The 18,255-nt window shown below is 38.9% G+C and overlaps 1 protein-coding gene across 4 annotated transcripts in view; it reads left to right on the forward strand.

Moving 5' to 3' along the window:
• The window catches only part of EXTL3 (exostosin like glycosyltransferase 3), a 116,039-nt gene that overhangs the window by 68,390 nt on the left and 29,394 nt on the right, over positions 1-18,255 (forward strand). For 3 of the 4 annotated variants that reach the window (XM_059697581.1, XM_059697580.1, XM_059697583.1), the window contains exons 2-3: positions 9,046-9,137; positions 10,888-13,510. In XM_059697581.1, coding sequence (XP_059553564.1) covers positions 11,363-13,510 — 2,148 coding nt within the window. In that variant the 5' untranslated portion in view covers positions 9,046-9,137; positions 10,888-11,362. The remainder of the gene's footprint in view (positions 1-9,045; positions 9,138-10,887; positions 13,511-18,255) is intronic. The other variant, XM_059697582.1, reaches the window with a different exon arrangement.

Below are 18,255 nucleotides of genomic sequence, written 5' to 3' on the forward strand. Positions count from 1 at the left end.
TCCATTTCTTTGATTGCTAGGATGACTGAACATTTAAAAATGTTTATCATTTGGGCCCCTTTTTTGGTTTAATTTCCTATTTATTTAATGACTGTTGTATTGCCTTCACATCTTTTAAAGTAACGTCATGATATAAATGCTTCCCTCAGTCTTTTCATTGAATCTAAACTTTTTGTTTTTAATATACAGAAACCTTTGATACTTATGTAGTTAAATCTGTTGAACTTCTTTTAAAAAATGGATTCTGCTTTTGCTTGGATTGCTATAAAAGTGGCTATACTTGGGATAAAATTACTTGTATGTTTTCCTTTTGTTCTTTTTATGTTGTCATTTATTACAGTTACCTCTTGAATCTATCTGGGACTTAGTTTTGGATTTGATTTGTTGTGCAGGAGTCTGACCTTTATTTTTTCGCCAAGAGCTCATTGTAACCTTATTTATTGAAAAATCTAGTGTGCTGTACTTTATTATCCCCCCCCCCCCTTCCCATTTTGGTAACTTTATTTTCACATAATTTAACACTTATGATGAAATTATGATACAGCACAGCTGTAAGAACAACAAGACTAGAACCGCTCAATAGTGTTACAGCTCAATTATGAAGCATCACAGCTGCCAGGCAGCATTGGCCCAGGCCCCTCTCTGGCTAGACAGCTCTGCTTTGGTTTGCTCCACTTCACTCTGCCCTGCTCCACCTCCTCTGCTCTGGTCCAGCAAGATGTCTTTGGTGTTTCAACTTTAGCCAGGGAAAGGCAGTCTGCCTGCAAGGGGAAAACGTGCTCTCTGAGCCAGCGGGCAGCTGACTAATATAGATAGAAGGCCCCACTCCTAGACCCTGATTGATCTGTCCTCATTCTAATGATAACTCAAAATCCTCACAGTTTGGTACAAAAAGCACTGTCCTGATTCGTCAGAATGGAGCTATTCTGATAGGTAGGTAAAGATGCTGATGGAAGATATAACTGTGCAGCTTCAGGTGGATGGGAAGTCTCAGTCCTGTTGGTTCCAGGAACTCCTTAGTAAAGGCTGGTTGAGTTTTTGGGAGCATAGTGCAGGTAGGCAGTTCAGTGTAGGTTTTCTCTCTGAAGTGCAGTTTGCTGGAGAGGCCCCTCTTTAGAAACAGCTGCTAGGCTCTGACCAATAAACTCACCAGGAGCCCTTCTTAGTAGGTATCTTCTTTCTCAGGGCCTACAATATATAATTTTTATACACTTTTTCTCATCAGCCTTTTACCAATGAATCTTAATATCCAACTAGACGCCTGGTGCATGAATTAATGCACAGATAGTGTCCCTTGGCCTGGCCAGTGATCGGGGCTGATCTGGGGGGAGGTTGGCTGTAGGAGCGCACTGACCACCAAGGGGCAGCTCCTGCATTGAGTGTCTTCCCCCTGGTGGTTACTGCACGTCCTAGCAACCAGTCATTCGGTTGCTTAGGCTTTTTTATATATAGATGCTGAATCTTTCCTGCAACAGTTATTAATTTGATAGCCACTAAATGATAGCTTTAAAATATCTCCATCTGCCTTTCCTATGTTTATTAGGTAGAATTCTCCAAATGAATAATTTTTTCCTTCTCTCTCTTTATATAATCAATCATTTATTTCTGTATGAATACATGGTATCTCATTTATTGGGAGATAAGTTGTTGGTAGTACTATTTATTTAGATAGCTAAAATGTCCCAGATTTATCCAGTGGCAGCTGGATTCCTTCAAACTGGATCCTGTGTCCTTTTTTCCATATGCCCTACTTTTCTTTTTCTTTTTTTTTTTTTGAGTACATCTTTGCTTTGCTTTCTGGCAAAAGAAGATTTTTCAGGCTCATTTTTACTTTATTTGTACAGTCCTGAAATCAGCTGCTTATTCAAGGAATCTTATTAGATTAGGTATTCACACTGATACCTCCAGTTCCAATGGAACACTTCGCTTCCAAATCTGTTAAGATTTTAGCAGTGAGAAAACCAGTTTGATCTTCTGTCCAGACCACTAACTCTCCATATCAGCAACAAAGCTTTCTATCTTTCATGTGTTCACTGGAGCATAGTGTGCTGTACTTTGAAGTGACTGCAGCAAGATAATATTTTCTTTTTAAATAAAATATGTTTTGATTTTTTTTTTTTTTTTTTTTTTTTTTAGAGAGAGAAGGAGGGAGGGAGGAAGGGAGAGAGAGAGAGAGAGGAGAGAGGAGAGAGAAACATCTATCGGTTGCCTCCCGTAGGCACCCTGACCGGGAACCGAATTCACGACCTGGGCAATTGTCCAGGAATCGACGTATGGGACGATGCTCAACTAACTGAGCCACAATGGCCAGGCCAATATTTTTCTTAATTACAAAAATAATACTGCTTATTGTAAAATGAATAAAGACAAAATGAGTTCTTTAAGTAAACAAGTAGTAAATATGTGAGTAGCAGGGTACAGGTCAGATAGACCTGGATTTGTATCTGGGCACTTCTGTTTGCTTGCTGTAGGGCCTCGAACAAGATTTACCTACCTCAGTGATTCACTCTTCTTCTTCTTCTTTTTTTTTTTGATTCACTCTTCTTTATCTGTAAGTGAAAGAACAATATCTATCCCCAGATGGTTGATGTGAGGATTAAATGAGATAACATACATAAAATGTGTTATCTCAACTACATTATAAATATAAATACAGTTATAAAAAGTGGAAAATCCCTCCTACTCCCCACATCTTCCAAAGATGTATGGTATAGTCCAGTGATGGCGAACCCTTTGAGCTTGGCGTGTCAGCATTTTGAAAAACCCTAACTTAACTCTGGTGCCGTGTCACATATAGAAATTTTTTGATATTTGCAACCATAGTAAAACAAAGACTTATATTTTTGATATTTATTTTATATATTTAAATGCCATTTAACAAAGAAAAATTAACCAAAAAGATGAGTTTGCGTGTCACCTCTGACATGCGTGTCATAGGTTCGCCATCACTGGTATAGTCTGTAGACATCCTATATGAACACATTGTATGCGGGAAACGTATTTATACGTTTTACGTTGACTGGTAGTAGAGCGCGGGACACGTATTTTATAGACGCGGGATACGTTTTTTATAGACTAGCAGTAGAATGTGGGTAACGTATAAATACGTAAACTAAAGTTATCGTAATTTTACTGAACGTTGCCATTTGCGCAAAAAATTAGCAAAGATGGCCCACGCCACCTGTTAGCGCGCGATAAAAACTACCTGCAAACAATGTGTGAAAAAGGTATATTGCAGTTGTCTGTAATTACGTTGATTCAGATGTCATCAGTCTCATTGGAGAATGTCATTAGTTCTTTGCTAACCCAATGGTTTTGTGTTAAAGTTCTGTTGTCTGCTTTAAAATCACCTGTGGGCTTTGGCAAACTACAGGCACCTGGGGCTGCCCCCCTCACCGCCCCCTTAGAGAATTCTGACTCAGTTAATGTTGGGTGGGTCTAGGTTTATGTGAAAAAATTCTTAGGTGAGTTGTGAATCTGAATTGTAATGAGCTAAAAGCTAACTGGAGAGACAATAGGATTTGAATTTGTGGGATGTTATCAAACTTACGGGAAGGGAAAACAGGTAAGAAGTGGCATAATTTTCAAACTGAGGACCTATTCTGGGAGGTGAGGCTTCTGGGTTCAGGTTCATTGTTGACTAAACAGGTTAATCAATAATCTTAGTTTACTTGTTAATACCTATATAGAACTGAGCAGTGGAAGGAATGCTTATAACTTATTGATGAGTTCCTTTTGTGTATTTTGTGATTCGTTTGCTATTGGCATTTGTGGAACATCTTTGTATTAGAAATCTGCTCTTGAGCCCAAAGAATACCTTTTTCCTTTCCTAAACGCTCTGTAATAAGGGTAGCTTAACTCTGTGGTCGTGTGATTGCATCATAATCTTTACTCTCAACTCAGTATGTCAGCAGTTTTTCTCACCTGATTTTAGTTCTTAATTGCTGACAATTTTCTACAGACATAACTTATTGTGCTTTGACTGATTGCATTTCATAGATGTGTGTTTTTACAATTTGAAGGCCAGACACTCCACTAGCAGAAAGATTCTGACTTGCTTTATTCCAGGGGTCTGGAACCAAACCTGCAGCAGTATCTCTGAAGTATGCCTGGTTTTATTTTACAACTAGGTTAAGTTTACCCAGTAAATAAACTACTATGGTTGTTGTATTATGAAAAACACATTGTTTTGATCTCTTGTAACTTGTGAATTACATAAATACAAGTCATTCTTTATCTACAGTTAACTTTCCTGGAAAGTGCCTTTTGTTGTTTTGAACAATAGAAGTCAGAGTCTTAGGAATAGTGATAACACTAGGAAATTTGTTTTAGTGCTTCCTGATTTTTGAACTAGGTACTGTGAAGCAGGCTTTTTGTCATGCTGAGTAGGAAATCAGGAAATGGTTTTCCTTTGGATTTAAAAAACATAACCAAACATTTGAAATATTGCTTTCAACAACCCTACTAAAATGGTTTCCTGTACCGAACTATCTTTACCTAATTTGAAGCGCTTGTGGGAGTGGATGTAACAGCAACAATGTGCATATAGTTCTGTAGAACCTGCATCTGGGTGGTAATGGATTTGTGCCCATTTGATGGGCCAATTTTGATTTAAATGAAAAAAATAATACTACATATGCACAGATACACAGGTAGGTCATAGGTACGCAGGCAAAGATATTTTGCTCTGAGTATATGTTTTCTTGTTTTGTTTAGTAGATGTTGATGTAAGAAACATCCAAACCTATGGAGAATTTTTATGCGTTTATTTGAGCCAAACTGATGATAATTGCTGGGAAGTAAAATCTCAACTGATTAAAAAAAAATGCTCTGGAAAATGGCAGATTTCCAGCTTATTTTATACATTACAATCAAAGGAGGAGCCTTAAGGAAGTTTACATGAAATCCACTGGTGGTAGATTAAGGGGACAGGAGAAAGCAAAGCAGAGAAATCTCTGGGATTGCATAAAAGGCTAAATCGAGAAACACATACTTCTTTTACTTTGGTGGGTACAGGTTAGTTAATTAACATTTACAGCACATAGAGAGATGGTGTGTGGAGAATGCGATAATGATGAGGGGTTGGTTCTGTGGTCTTGTGCTCTGGTGCAGTGGTTGTGCCTTGAGGGGTCTGGAAATGAAGATTACGCTTACATTTTAAAGGCATGTTACTCTTGCATTTAAAGATATGTTATGGAGGGATAAAAAAAAACTGTGGTACGTTTATACAATGGAATACTATGTAGCTGTAAAAAAGAAGGATCTATTACCCTTTGAGACAGCATGGAGGGACCTGTAGATTATTATGCTAAGTGAAATAAGCCAGTCAGAGAAAGACAAACTATCACTTAATCTCACTTATATGTGGAATCTAATGAACAAAATAAACTGATGAATAAAATAGAACCAGTGGCATGGAAACATGGACCAGACTGATGAATCTCAGAGGGAAGGGGGAGAGGGAGGTGGGAAGAGATTAACTAAAGAACTTACATGCATTTATGCATTATCTATGGATATAGACAGTAGGATGGTGAAGGACTGGGACCGAGTGGGAACAGGATGGAGGCTGATCAATGGGGTAAAAAGGGGACAACTATAATACTCTCAACAATAAAGATTAACATAATAATAATAAAAAAGTAAAAGAAAAAAGTAAAGGTATATTGTCTTAGGTGCAAAAAGATAATAGACAGGCTCACTTAAGGTAAAGATTGACCTCTGAGAAGGAACCTACAGGCCTATGATGTGACTACCTGCCATGACACAGTTAGGAATTGTTACGTTCAGACCATTCTTTATGGTAACGTTTGGTTTCCAAGTTTGTAAGGCTCACCAATCAGGCCTTCCCTGAGCTAGTCACGTTGTGATCACTTTTTCATCCACATAAATGCTTTAATTATGAATATAGAGGTGGCTTTAGGTTTTGGAGTAGCATTGCCATGTGCTTTTAATTCATCATTGTCCATGGTTTCAGTGGAGCAGTAGTAATGTGGATAATCTAAAAGTAATTTATGCATGATGTACCTGTTTACTGTGTTCCTTGAGTTAGTATCATAGGCATTTTTTTCATAATGACTAAGACATTGAACGTGTGGGCTTTAGAGTTAGCGTTGCTTTGATTTGAATTCAAGTTTTACTCAACGTGGATGACTTTGGACAAATTACCTAAGCTTGTGCTTTGGTTTCTTCATGTACAAAATGGGAATAATAGTAGTACCTACTTCATAGGATTGTTGTGAAGATTAACTATGTTAAGGTACATAATAGGTATAACCTGGCACACATTAAAAATTCAGTAAATGTTAGCTATTATAATTATTTAAAATATTCAAGTCAGTTGGTTGCATTTGGGAACATCTGGAAAGTGTCTAGCTTCTCTTTTGCCCCATTTCCCTTTATATCTTTCAGATGCAATGCATAACAGCAGTCCAGATGGAAGCAGGATTCCCTTATTTCTTCCCTTCTGTTTTCCTTCGCTTGTCCATGGATTATTTTACCTTTGTTCAATTCAGTTTAGTTTAGTTTTGCTTTTGTATGAAAAAAGTTATACACCTTTGTTGAAAGGCATTCACACCTAAATAAACAGAGAGCTATCCCAAATCCATTATAGGAAATTTCAGTATCAGAGTGTTTTAGTTTTAAGAGAAGAAAAGTCAGTAGGATGGTTGCTATATCAAAAAACTCTTCAATGTAAGGTCCTATAATAATTTGCCTTTGTGATAAGGAATGTTAGAAATGATGGCTCTGCAAAGTAGAGGAGATGATAGAGGGCGCTGGTATGTTGAGAAGATGAAGGGAGAACGTAGTATATGCAGAATTTCTGAATGGCAACTCTATCTCACTTGACTTCTCAGCTCACCACTGGGACATTTGAATTATTTGCCATTTTACCTTTCCAGGATCAAGCTTATTTTAAGCGCTTGAGTGGTTAGCAGATTAATAATTCTACTTTCCATTTATGAGCAAACATTATTTTTGATTAGAGAAAGAGTGAAGAGTAGGGCATCAGCCATGATCTAAATTATAAATTTCTAACTGTGTACAGTATTTTGAAAATTTTTTCCCCTCTTTGCTGGGAGAAGACACTACTTTAACCTTATACTCCTAGGAGATGTACCTTTGCGGCCATAGGAATATTAAGGTGTGGATGTCTGTGTTGCTCACCATTGGAAAAGATATATCAGGAGGGAGGTCAAGGCTAGAGAGGTAAATTTGAGAATTATCCATTTAGGGGGGCTAATTGAAGCTAATTGGCAAGCTCTAGTAAGTGAAGGCAGAGAAAGAAGAGGGCAAAGCGCAACCCACGAAGGAACAACTGTATTTCAAGAGTGGTGGAACGAACCAGAGAAAGAGCTGTTGGGATGGAGAACCAAGAGAATGGGCCAGTAAAAAATATAAAATACAACCCTGGCCGGGTAGCCCAGTTGTTTAGAGCATCATCCTAATATGTCAAGGTTTCGGGTTCCATCCCCGGTCAGGGCACATACAAGAATCAATAAATGAATGCATGAATAAATGGAACTGTAGTAGGCAGTTAGATAGACATAGCAGAGCAAGAATGATGTGCCAACAAATCACAATGGGAGAATAAGTTAAGGAAATAGGTGAAACACCAGAAAGTTCAGTTTTATGGAAAAATAAAGGGAAACGCTGAGAGTTTGTAGAAAGAAGTGATCAGTGATATAATTCATTTATTTAACAGATATTTAAAGAATACTTATAGTGTGCCAGACACTGTGCTGGGTACTGGTGATACAGTGGTGATCCAAGCAGACAAGATCCTGCCCTCAAGGATTAGGTTTTGGTAGGGAAGGTAGGTAATAAATAAATAAATGAAAAGATACTATAAAGAAAATCAATAGATCAATGCCAGAAAGTATCTTTTAGTACATATAGACCCAGGGCAAAGACCTGAGAGTGAAAATCTACCTCTGTAAATGGAAGGCAGGGAAAGTCCGGAGAAAGAGGCTGGTCACTTCAGTAATTAATAGAATTTATTAAGGGAACTTATATATGAGATATGTCTTGGGTAGCTGCAAGATGCAGTGGATCCCCACACTGCTTGGCAGGTGCCAAAGAATTATATAGGGTACAGGGGGAATAGCACAGGTACTAGTACATAATGCTACAAGGCACAGGAATTACTTTACATGCTTGACCAGGTCAGCCTATTCCAGGAATCAGCACATATCAGCAGGCAAGGGAAGGGTGCTGATTAATGTCAGAATGAACATCGGTTACCATCAGACAATTTCTCTGGGGGTTTGTGGAAAGCAACCTCCATTCTGGACTAGGTCCAGCTTGCAGGACAGGCGGTGGTCTCGCCATGGAACACTCTTTCCAGTGTCAGGGCCTAAGAAAGGCCACTTTAATGGGAATGCCAAGCAAGTTAAGGTCTGAAGGATGAGAGTCAAGTAGAGAAAACCTGAAGGGGATACATTCTTTTGAATCAGTGTTGAAATATTGGTTTCCATTAGAACATTTGTTTTCATTTCCAGCTGTTTATATATAAATTGGTAGCACTAGCATTATTAGATTAAGTATAGTCAGTTTCCAAATGACTTTTGAAAAACATTTTGTTTAGACCCTGTATTTTTGAGCTTTTAATATTCAAACATATATAAAAGAGAGTATAGTATATAATAAACCCTCATGTGTCCTCATCATTTTAGTGTCAACAACAGTTCACAACTAATCTTATTTCATCTATATCTCCAAACACTTCTCACCATCCTCATCCTGTTTATTTTAAAGCCAATTCCAGATAGTTTCCTCTATAAATGTCTTGGTATATACTTCTATATTTTAGTGTTTTGATTTATTCCCTCTTAGAACATATAGATAACCATATATCTGGATTGTTTATTATTAGTTTCCCTTTTCACTTAAAAGAGTGTCCCTCTTTCTTTGGACCTTAAATTCTATGGTTACCTTATTTATATAAGGGAGGCCTCTTCATAGTGGACAGTAAATAAATACTTTAAAGAACCTTCAGTATTGAATATTTTTCTAATAGCATGTCACTTTTTTACTTTCTATCAGGACAGCAAGCCCTGGAGTTCACTATATCAAGAAATTATATGCCAAAATATAATGCCATATGAGTCAGAGAAAAGAAGGATCCTAAACATATGGTAAGGAGGGAATGAATTAGCTGGACTGCCTGGATTATGCCTTCCTTTTTTCCTCTAATCCACTCTGTCTTTGTTATGATTTCTTCATAAATGCAGAAAATATTCTTTTGAAAACAAAAAGATTTTAACATTGGAATGAGAGGGATAATGCTTTAGAAATATTAACCTCCATTCCTTTGGGATATTTGGTCAGCTGTTAATTATCCAAGTTTAGATCATCCAGATTTAACTTTTCCATGATCTATATTTTTGTTGTTGTTGTCCTTATCTCTTGCTTTACATCCTCAAGCCTTAATATTGTCATCAACTTTTATTTTTATTTAAAGGGAGAGAAGACTGTCAAACCCTTAATAGTTATACATCTTGAACAAAGGTAGAAGCTATAAAGAGTGATTATCTGTGAAGTACTATTGTATACTGCCTTGTAGTAGTACCCTTGCTATTTGTTTGTCTTATCTCTTAGCCAAAGGAAGTTCCATGAGATCAAGGAATTCTTTACATTTTAAAATCTCCCGTAGTTATACTTAGCATGCTTTAGACATGTTAAGAGTATGGGGTATAAACACTTTCTGGAGGGAATCAGTGAATTAAATTGGGAGTATTCATTGGCATAGCATATTATGAATTCAGTTCTAGATTTGTTGAGTTTGAGGTAAAACTAAAGAGCTTTGGTAGCCTGTGATAGTAAAGTTTGGTAAGAGAACAGGATTGGGAATGTTGTTTCAAGATTTATTAGGCCAAAGTATCCTCACATCCTCTATCATTTATTTTCATAGCAGCACAATGTATTGTTATCTCCATACACTTATCTCCATTTTGGGAGATTAGAAAGCTGAGGCATAAGGTCTGAGCAAATCTGTCTCCAAAGGATAAGAAATAATGCCTCTCATTTCTAAGTATACTGTTCTTTTTAAAAGCCAAGTTACTATTTATATTTTAAGAAGGAGCACATGATGTCTATTAACAGATGATAAAAGAGAAGCAAACTGGGAAATATATTTTGTATCAGGATTATTGCATCTACGGCTGGGCAAAGCTCAGAGGAGTTCTCTTCAACTCTTCATCTCTGAATATAACAAACTGAGTTTCTTAATAGATTTTTTTTTTAAGTAGCTCTAAAGGAGACTTTCATGTTAAGAATGAACATAGCTACTACCATGGTTGGATAAGAAGATGTTTCTCCTCAACTAAAGGCGATTTCTAAGTCTAGAATAACAAAATGTTGCAAGTATCTTGGCCTTCTGTTGAATGTAGTTGATCATTTTATTTTATTTTTATTATTATTATTTTTTTAAATATATTTTATTGATTTTTTACAGAGAGGAAGGGAGAGAGATAGAGAGTTAGAAACATCGATGAGAGAGAAACATCGATCAGCTGCCTCCTGCACATCCCCTACTGGGAATGTGTCCGCAACCCAGGTACATGCCCTTGACCGGAATCGAACCTGGGACCTTTCAGTCCGCAGGCCAACGCTCTATCCACTGAGCCAAACCGGTTCCGGCATGATCATTTTATTTATTCAAAAATATTTTTATTGATTTCAGAGAGGGAGGAGAAAGAGATAGAAACATCAATGAGATCATCATTTTACAGGGCTCTAATGCTGCTCTATATCCAGTTAAATAAGAAGGGTGTATGTTTGTGTGTAAAAAGATTTAAGGATTTTTCTAGAAGTATACTGAGGGCAGGCAGGGTTGTTGAACATAATCTCTTCAAGACTGACACAGTTCTCTTTTTTTTTTTGCAGGCCTGATTGTTGGCAATGACATCGACAACAGGCTGGCATTTATTTCTGTCCTAACCAGCTACTTTATAACTGTGAATAGTAACTATGCATATTTGTTGGCCAGCCAAACCAAGGAACAAGAGCTATGGCTGTTGAAAAAATCTGTCTGATTCCAGGTTATTTTTCCTGGGTTTCATCATCAGGGACCTCCTTTTCATCTCAACAGTGTGGTACCCTTTACCATTTGATAAAGATTAAGGACATGTTCTTTGGTCAACAGCCAGAACTTAAAATCTGCTGGAATAGAGTCAGAGACCATTTCAACTACAGCTGAGGAAAATGAAATTTCCTTTTTATTTGGTGCCTTGTACAGGGAGCACACTAACTCTTATGGAAACGTGTGAGTAAAAAGAGATTGAGTTTTGTCTACTAGAAACTCATGGTTATGGCGAGTGACCCAACGTGATCAGAGAGGGCAAGAGCCACAAAGGAACTCATGACAGGCTATACCATGTTGCGGAATGGGGGTGTGGGGAATGGAGGTCAAACCTGTATGTTACGGTGGTCCAACCGTATCCGACTCACATGGCTCAGTTTTACGCTCTTCATCATTCTGGTTTTCTTCCCCCTCATTGCTCACTATTATCTCACCACTCTGGATGAGGCTGATGAGGCCGGCAAGAGGATTTTTGGCCCACGGGCTGGTAATGAGCTGTGCGAGGTAAAGCATGTGCTGGATCTTTGCCGAATCCGTGAGTCTGTAAGTGAAGAGCTGTTGCAGCTGGAAGCCAAGCGGCAAGAGCTGAACAGTGAAATTGCCAAGCTGAACCTGAAGATTGAAGCTTGTAAGAAGAGTATTGAGAATGCCAAGCAGGACCTGCTTCAACTTAAGAATGTCATTAGCCAGACTGAGCACTCTTACAAGGAGCTGATGGCCCAAAATCAGCCCAAACTTTCTCTGCCCATCCGATTGCTCCCAGAGAAGGACGATGCTGGCCTTCCTCCCCCAAAGGTCATCCGGGGTTGTCGGCTACACAATTGTTTTGATTATTCTCGCTGCCCTCTCACCTCTGGTTTTCCAGTCTATGTTTATGACAGTGACCAGTTTGCCTTTGGCAGCTACCTGGATCCCTTGGTCAAGCAGGCTTTTCAGGCTACAGTACGAGCCAACATCTATGTTACAGAAAATGCGGATATTGCCTGCCTCTATGTGATATTAGTGGGAGAGATGCAGGAGCCAGTAGTGCTGCGGCCTGCTGAACTTGAGAAGCAGTTGTATTCTCTACCACATTGGCGGACAGATGGACACAACCATGTCATCATCAACCTATCACGGAAGTCAGATACACAGAACTTACTATATAATGTCAGTACTGGCCGTGCCATGGTGGCCCAGTCCACTTTCTATGCTGCCCAGTACAGACCTGGCTTTGACTTGGTAGTATCGCCACTAGTCCATGCCATGTCAGAGCCCAACTTCATGGAAATCCCACCACAGGTGCCAGTTAAACGGAAATATCTCTTCACCTTCCAGGGTGAGAAGATTGAATCACTAAGATCTAGCCTTCAGGAGGCCCGATCCTTTGAAGAAGAAATGGAAGGTGACCCCCCAGCTGACTATGATGATCGTATCATTGCCACCCTAAAAGCTGTACAGGACAGCAAGCTAGATCAGGTCCTGGTAGAATTTACCTGCAAAAACCAGCCTAAACCCAGTCTGCCTACTGAGTGGGCACTGTGTGGGGAGCGGGAGGACCGCTTAGAATTACTGAAGCTTTCCACTTTTGCCCTCATCATCACTCCTGGGGACCCTCACTTGGTTATTTCATCCGGATGTGCAACACGGCTCTTTGAAGCTCTGGAAGTTGGTGCTGTCCCAGTTGTGCTGGGGGAGCAAGTCCAGCTTCCTTACCATGACATGCTGCAGTGGAATGAGGCGGCCCTGGTGGTGCCCAAGCCACGTGTTACTGAGGTTCACTTCCTGTTACGAAGTCTTTCTGATAGTGATCTACTGGCTATGAGGCGGCAAGGCCGCTTTCTCTGGGAGACTTACTTCTCAACCGCGGACAGTATTTTCAGTACCGTGCTGGCTATGATTAGGACTCGAATACAGATCCCAGCTGCTCCCATCCGGGAAGAGGCAGCAGCTGAGATCCCCCATCGTTCAGGCAAGGCGGCTGGAACAGACCCCAACATGGCTGACAATGGGGACCTGGACCTGGGGCCAGTAGAAACTGAGCCGCCCTACGCCTCGCCCAAATACCTCCGCAACTTCACCTTGACCGTCACTGACTTCTACCGCAGCTGGAACTCTGCTCCAGGGCCTTTCCATCTTTTCCCCCACACACCCTTTGACCCTGTGTTACCTTCAGAGGCCAAATTCTTGGGCTCAGGGACTGGATTTCGGCCGATTGGTGGTGGAGCTGGGGGTTCTGGCAAGGAGTTTCAGGCAGCACTTGGAGGCAATGTTCCACGGGAGCAGTTCACAGTTGTGATGTTGACTTATGAGCGGGAGGAAGTGCTTATGAACTCTTTAGAGAGATTGAACGGCCTCCCTTACCTGAACAAGGTAGTGGTGGTGTGGAATTCTCCCAAACTACCATCAGAAGACCTTCTGTGGCCTGACATTGGCGTCCCCATCATGGTAATAGAAAATGAGCAGTTTGTTTTATTGCATGAGATAGTGTTTAACTTCTAATCTCTTTTCTAAATGCATGTATAATATATATACACCTTTTTAACCTATACAGATTTTTCCTCCCCATGATATTTCTGCTTGCTTCTTTTTCAGTCTTTTCAGGCCTTGCCAGTTCCATCTCTGCTACTCCTTAAATCTTCTAAGACTCTCCAAAACTAAAATTGATACTGGCCTCATGAAGGTTTATGAAACCCCTTCAGTTACTCCATAGATTTCTACATCATAACAAAGACGATGAGATTGATGATGAAAAGCTAACCTTTAAGAAGCACTTGTGATCTTGGCAATGTAATTTAGCATTTATAGAACTTACTGCTATTTCATTTCGTATCTGTGGAAGCTGAGGCTTAGAGAGATTAATTATTTTGCTCAAAGTCATGATTTGTAATGGAGGGGCTGAGCTTTAGTATGTCTGACTCCAGAAGTTACAGTTTTAGTCACCTCCCAAAGGATTTAGGAAGACCTGTGTTATTTATCAGGATATTATAGAAGTCTTTTGGAAGATGAGTCAGGGTTTATATTTGGGAGTTGGCAATCCTGAACCTTTTCTGTAGTCTCTTGTAGGTTCTTTCTCATTCTTTATTTTATTTGTCATGGTTAGGATGCTGTATTTTACAGGAAAAATATAGCCAAATATGCCGGATTGGATTTTAGTTCCGAGTACTTTATTTATCCACCTTCTGATGTAGATTTGACAATCTAGAAGATTACCCATTTCTCTTAAATGCGAGGCCTTAGAGTAGGTCTTAAGTAAACGTCCAACTACTTATTCTGCAGCATATGTGCTTTCAAGAAAAAAGGTAGTAAAGACAGGCAGAAGATCTGATCAGGCATGTGTTGCTAGACGGGTAAGAAAATTAATGTAATTTTTAGGAAGAATTTGTCTGGCAGGGAAATGTTTGGGCCAGACCAGTTTTTAAAAAATTTATTTCATTGAGAACTAATTCATGTGAAATATGTTTTTTTCAAGTTCTTTTTTTTTTATTCTTTTAAGTATTACATGTCTCCTTTTTCCCCGATTGCCCCCCCCCCCTCCGGCCCACCCCCAGGACAAGCCCCCCACTGCCCCAGTGTCCGTGTCCATTGGTTATGTGAAATATTTTCTAAGCAGCAGCATGATATAATAGAAAAGTTTGAGTTTGGAAGTGCTATATAGACCTGGGATTAAATAGTCATTTTGTGATCTTTGATTAATTAACTTCTTTGACTTTAAGGTTAAAGAGGAATAGAAAATAATACAAGTACAGAGTCTAGAAAGATGCCCAATTATTAATTCCTACTTATTCTTTTATGTTGAAGCAGTATGGCTATTCTGCCTATATTTTGGACAGCTTTAACTTACTAATAAAGGCTTCTTCTTGTGTCCTCTTTATAATTTCCCTTTTTTTCATAGCTATTATTGCCTACTTTCTTCTGTTCAAATCTTTTAAGTTTTCTCTCTTACTAATACTACTGCTGCTACGTGCTTACTACTGCTGCTAATAGTTTATAGTATTTTAATTGATTTTATAATCTGAGGCTATTCAGGACTGCATAGGGTTCTAAAAATTTTTGATCTCACCCTAGCTGGTTTGGCTCAGTGGATAGAGCGTCAGCCTGTGGACTGAAGGGTCCCCGGTTTGATTCCAGTCAATGGGCACATACCTCAGTTGCAGGCTCCTCCCTAGCCTGGGCCCTATCAGAGCATGTGCAGGAGGCAACCAATTTATGTGTCTCTCTCACATCAGTGTTTCCTCTCTCTCCGTCTCTCCCTTTCCCACTCTCTAAAAGAACAACAAATAAATTAAAATTTTTGATCCCAGAATTTATCTTGTATATCAAGAAAAGTGTTATAAATGGGGAGACTTCTTTATAGACTTGCACCCACTCACTTTTTTCTTTCTCAGTTACAACTTTTTGAATGTCATTGAAATTAAATAAAAATTGTTCTGTAAAAGGTAGATGCTGCTCAAACAGGACAATAAAGCAGCTTTTGTTTTTCATTTTTCCTGCGTTTTCTTTGAATTCGATAGGGGTATAGAGAAGCTGATGCCACCCCGTAACAATGACTGAAATTTGTCAGGGAATTTACCAGAACTAATCCTTTCTTTTAATTCTGGTGGGAAATAAGTAGTCCTCTTTGATTACTGGGCAGCTAGCTTATTGCAATAATACAGTGCCTAGTGCGAAAATGCCAGAAACTTTCTCAAACAAGAAAACAGTTTCAAACTAGAGAATTTTCACTCCATTCCCTAAACATTTTGACTATGCTTTGTATTAAAGAGAGCGGGGTTTGGGGGCAGCACTTGATTTGCTGACCTCTTGAGAATAGAGCCAGCACTACCCAGGTATTAGGGTTAAGAGAGACTTGCAGCATTCTCTCCTGTGGAAAAAAGGTTCTGTTATGAGGCATCTCAGAGTGGTTTTTCTACCTGAGACGCAGATGTACCCTATCCATTACATTATAGTTAGCAGGTCTTCTTTAAAATTAGCAGCGGGTGGTTCCCAGGCAGCCTCTCATATTTCAGTCTTTCAGGGAAAATGATATAAAATGAGCATATTGGCTGCATGAATCAACCCAGGAACCCACATGCCATTTCAGAAAATGCTGAACAATTTGTGCTTCTCTTATGCTCAGATTCCCATCTAAGCACTTGGGACAAAAGCTAGATATTTGTTGGCAAGAAATTTATTGAGCTCTAGGTGTTTGAGTAGAGGGAGATTGTCTTAGGGGTACCTGCTGGGATTTATATATTAAAATTCTTCATTCTTTCCTATTATTTACATAACAAAGGGGGAACTAAGTCAGATCTGGCTTGGAGTAAATAGGTTATTCATGGACACCATTCCTGGTCCCTCCTGCCCCAAATGCTTTATGTAAAGACAATTTCAGTTCAAATGGGATAGGGCCTGGGCAAGGTGACAGGATTCCAACCACAGAGATGGGGTAGTGTCACCAGTTGAAGTAGATCTTTCATGTGAATGGTGTGGGGCTTCTGAGCAGAGGTGGTAATGGTGGGTGACTGCTCTTTCTCTGTCTTTTGCCTATTTTGTAAAGAGTTGAATCAGATTCCTTACCTCCTGGAGAGTTACAACAAAGAATACTTGATGGAAGTCAAATGGAGAGTAGTATTGTGCCAAGGTTTTGAAGGCTAGTCTTGAGAAAAAAACACACACAAAAAAAACCCTTAATATCTGGGGATCACCACTTTCATGCACTTTTTTTAAAAAAAGGTAGCTGTGGTTCCACTGTTTCTAGGCCACCATTGTTTCTGATGCTATATAAGTAGTGTTTCAGATTTTTGTTTTTCTATATAATGTGTTGTTTTTCTCTGGTTTCTTTCAAGATTTTTTTTTTTCTTGTATTTGGTTTTTAACAGTGTGAGTGTGATGTGCCTTAGCATAGTTTCCTTTGATTTTTATTCAGATTGGGGTTCACTAAGCTTGAATTTGTCCACTTATGTTTCTCATCATATTTTGGTGAAATTTTATTTATTTAGATATTTTTTCCTGCCCCATTCTATCCTCTTCTTTGGGGGCTTCATTATATGTATATTAGACATTTTATATTGTTCCACAATTCTCAGTGGTTCTATTCATTTCTTTAAAATACTTTTTTCCTCTTTTTTAGTTTTGATAATTTCTATTAATCCATCATCCAGGGCACAGATTTTTGTGTCTACTGTTAATCTCGCCAGGTAAGATAGTCCAGTAGATTTAAATTTCAAATACTGTATTTTGTAGTTCCCACATTTCCATGTTTTTAAAATAATAGTTTGTTTTTCTGCTAAGATTTCCTGTCTTTTCCCCATTCTGAGTATACTTTACTTCATTGAATATAAAGAATGATAACTACTTTGATATCTTTGTCTACTATAACAACTAATTCAATCATGAGTTACTTGGGGATTTGTTTTAATTGATTTTTTTTTCTTGAGGACTGGGTCATGTTTTTCTGGTTCTTTGTACTTTATATAACTTTATATTGTGAATGTTATGTTGTGGAGACTTTGGATTTTGTTTTGTGTCTCTGAAAGTGTTGATATTTTAGTTTTAGTAGGCAATTAATTTAGACTTTAGCTGGTCTGCTTACAAATAGTACCAAGCATGCATGGTTTTGGTGTGGACCAGAGACTGGGTAATTTATATCCAGTTGGAGCTCCTCCTGTTTGGCTCACTCCTTTCTGGAACCTACTTTCTTCCCAGGAGCTGTGGTTGCCCCAAACTTTTCCCTCTTATTCTTCAGACTAGAAAGACTTGGGTATCATATGTGAGTTTAAGCTGCTCTGCATGGTGTCCACTCTGGCCTACTCTCAGGGTAAAAGCAATAATATTATCCCCATGTTGGTAATTCCTTCCTAAATTTCAGCTCCCCTCTATAATTTGTCACCGCCGTCCTCTGTTCTAGTACCTTCAGGTACTTGTTTTTTTGATATTTTTCCCCAGAGTTTGTAGTTACCATCTGTAGGATGATTGGGTCTGGCAGGAGCCTGTTCAGCATTCCTGGAAGCAGAAACCTCCAAGTGATCCCTTGTGGAGTCATAGTCTCACCCAAAATTTTGATTTGAGTTATTACTTTATTCTGACCAATTAACACAACTTCCACACTCTGCTGGATATTCTGGAAAATAGCAATAAATAGGGTTGCCTTGTTGGAGCATTTTATGGAAATGAAAACACCAGAATCTGTCCTCTTTGAGTTTTAAAACTCG

Source organism: Myotis daubentonii, chromosome 5, assembly GCF_963259705.1.
Source record: "Myotis daubentonii chromosome 5, mMyoDau2.1, whole genome shotgun sequence".
NCBI lineage: Eukaryota > Metazoa > Chordata > Mammalia > Chiroptera > Vespertilionidae > Myotis > Myotis daubentonii.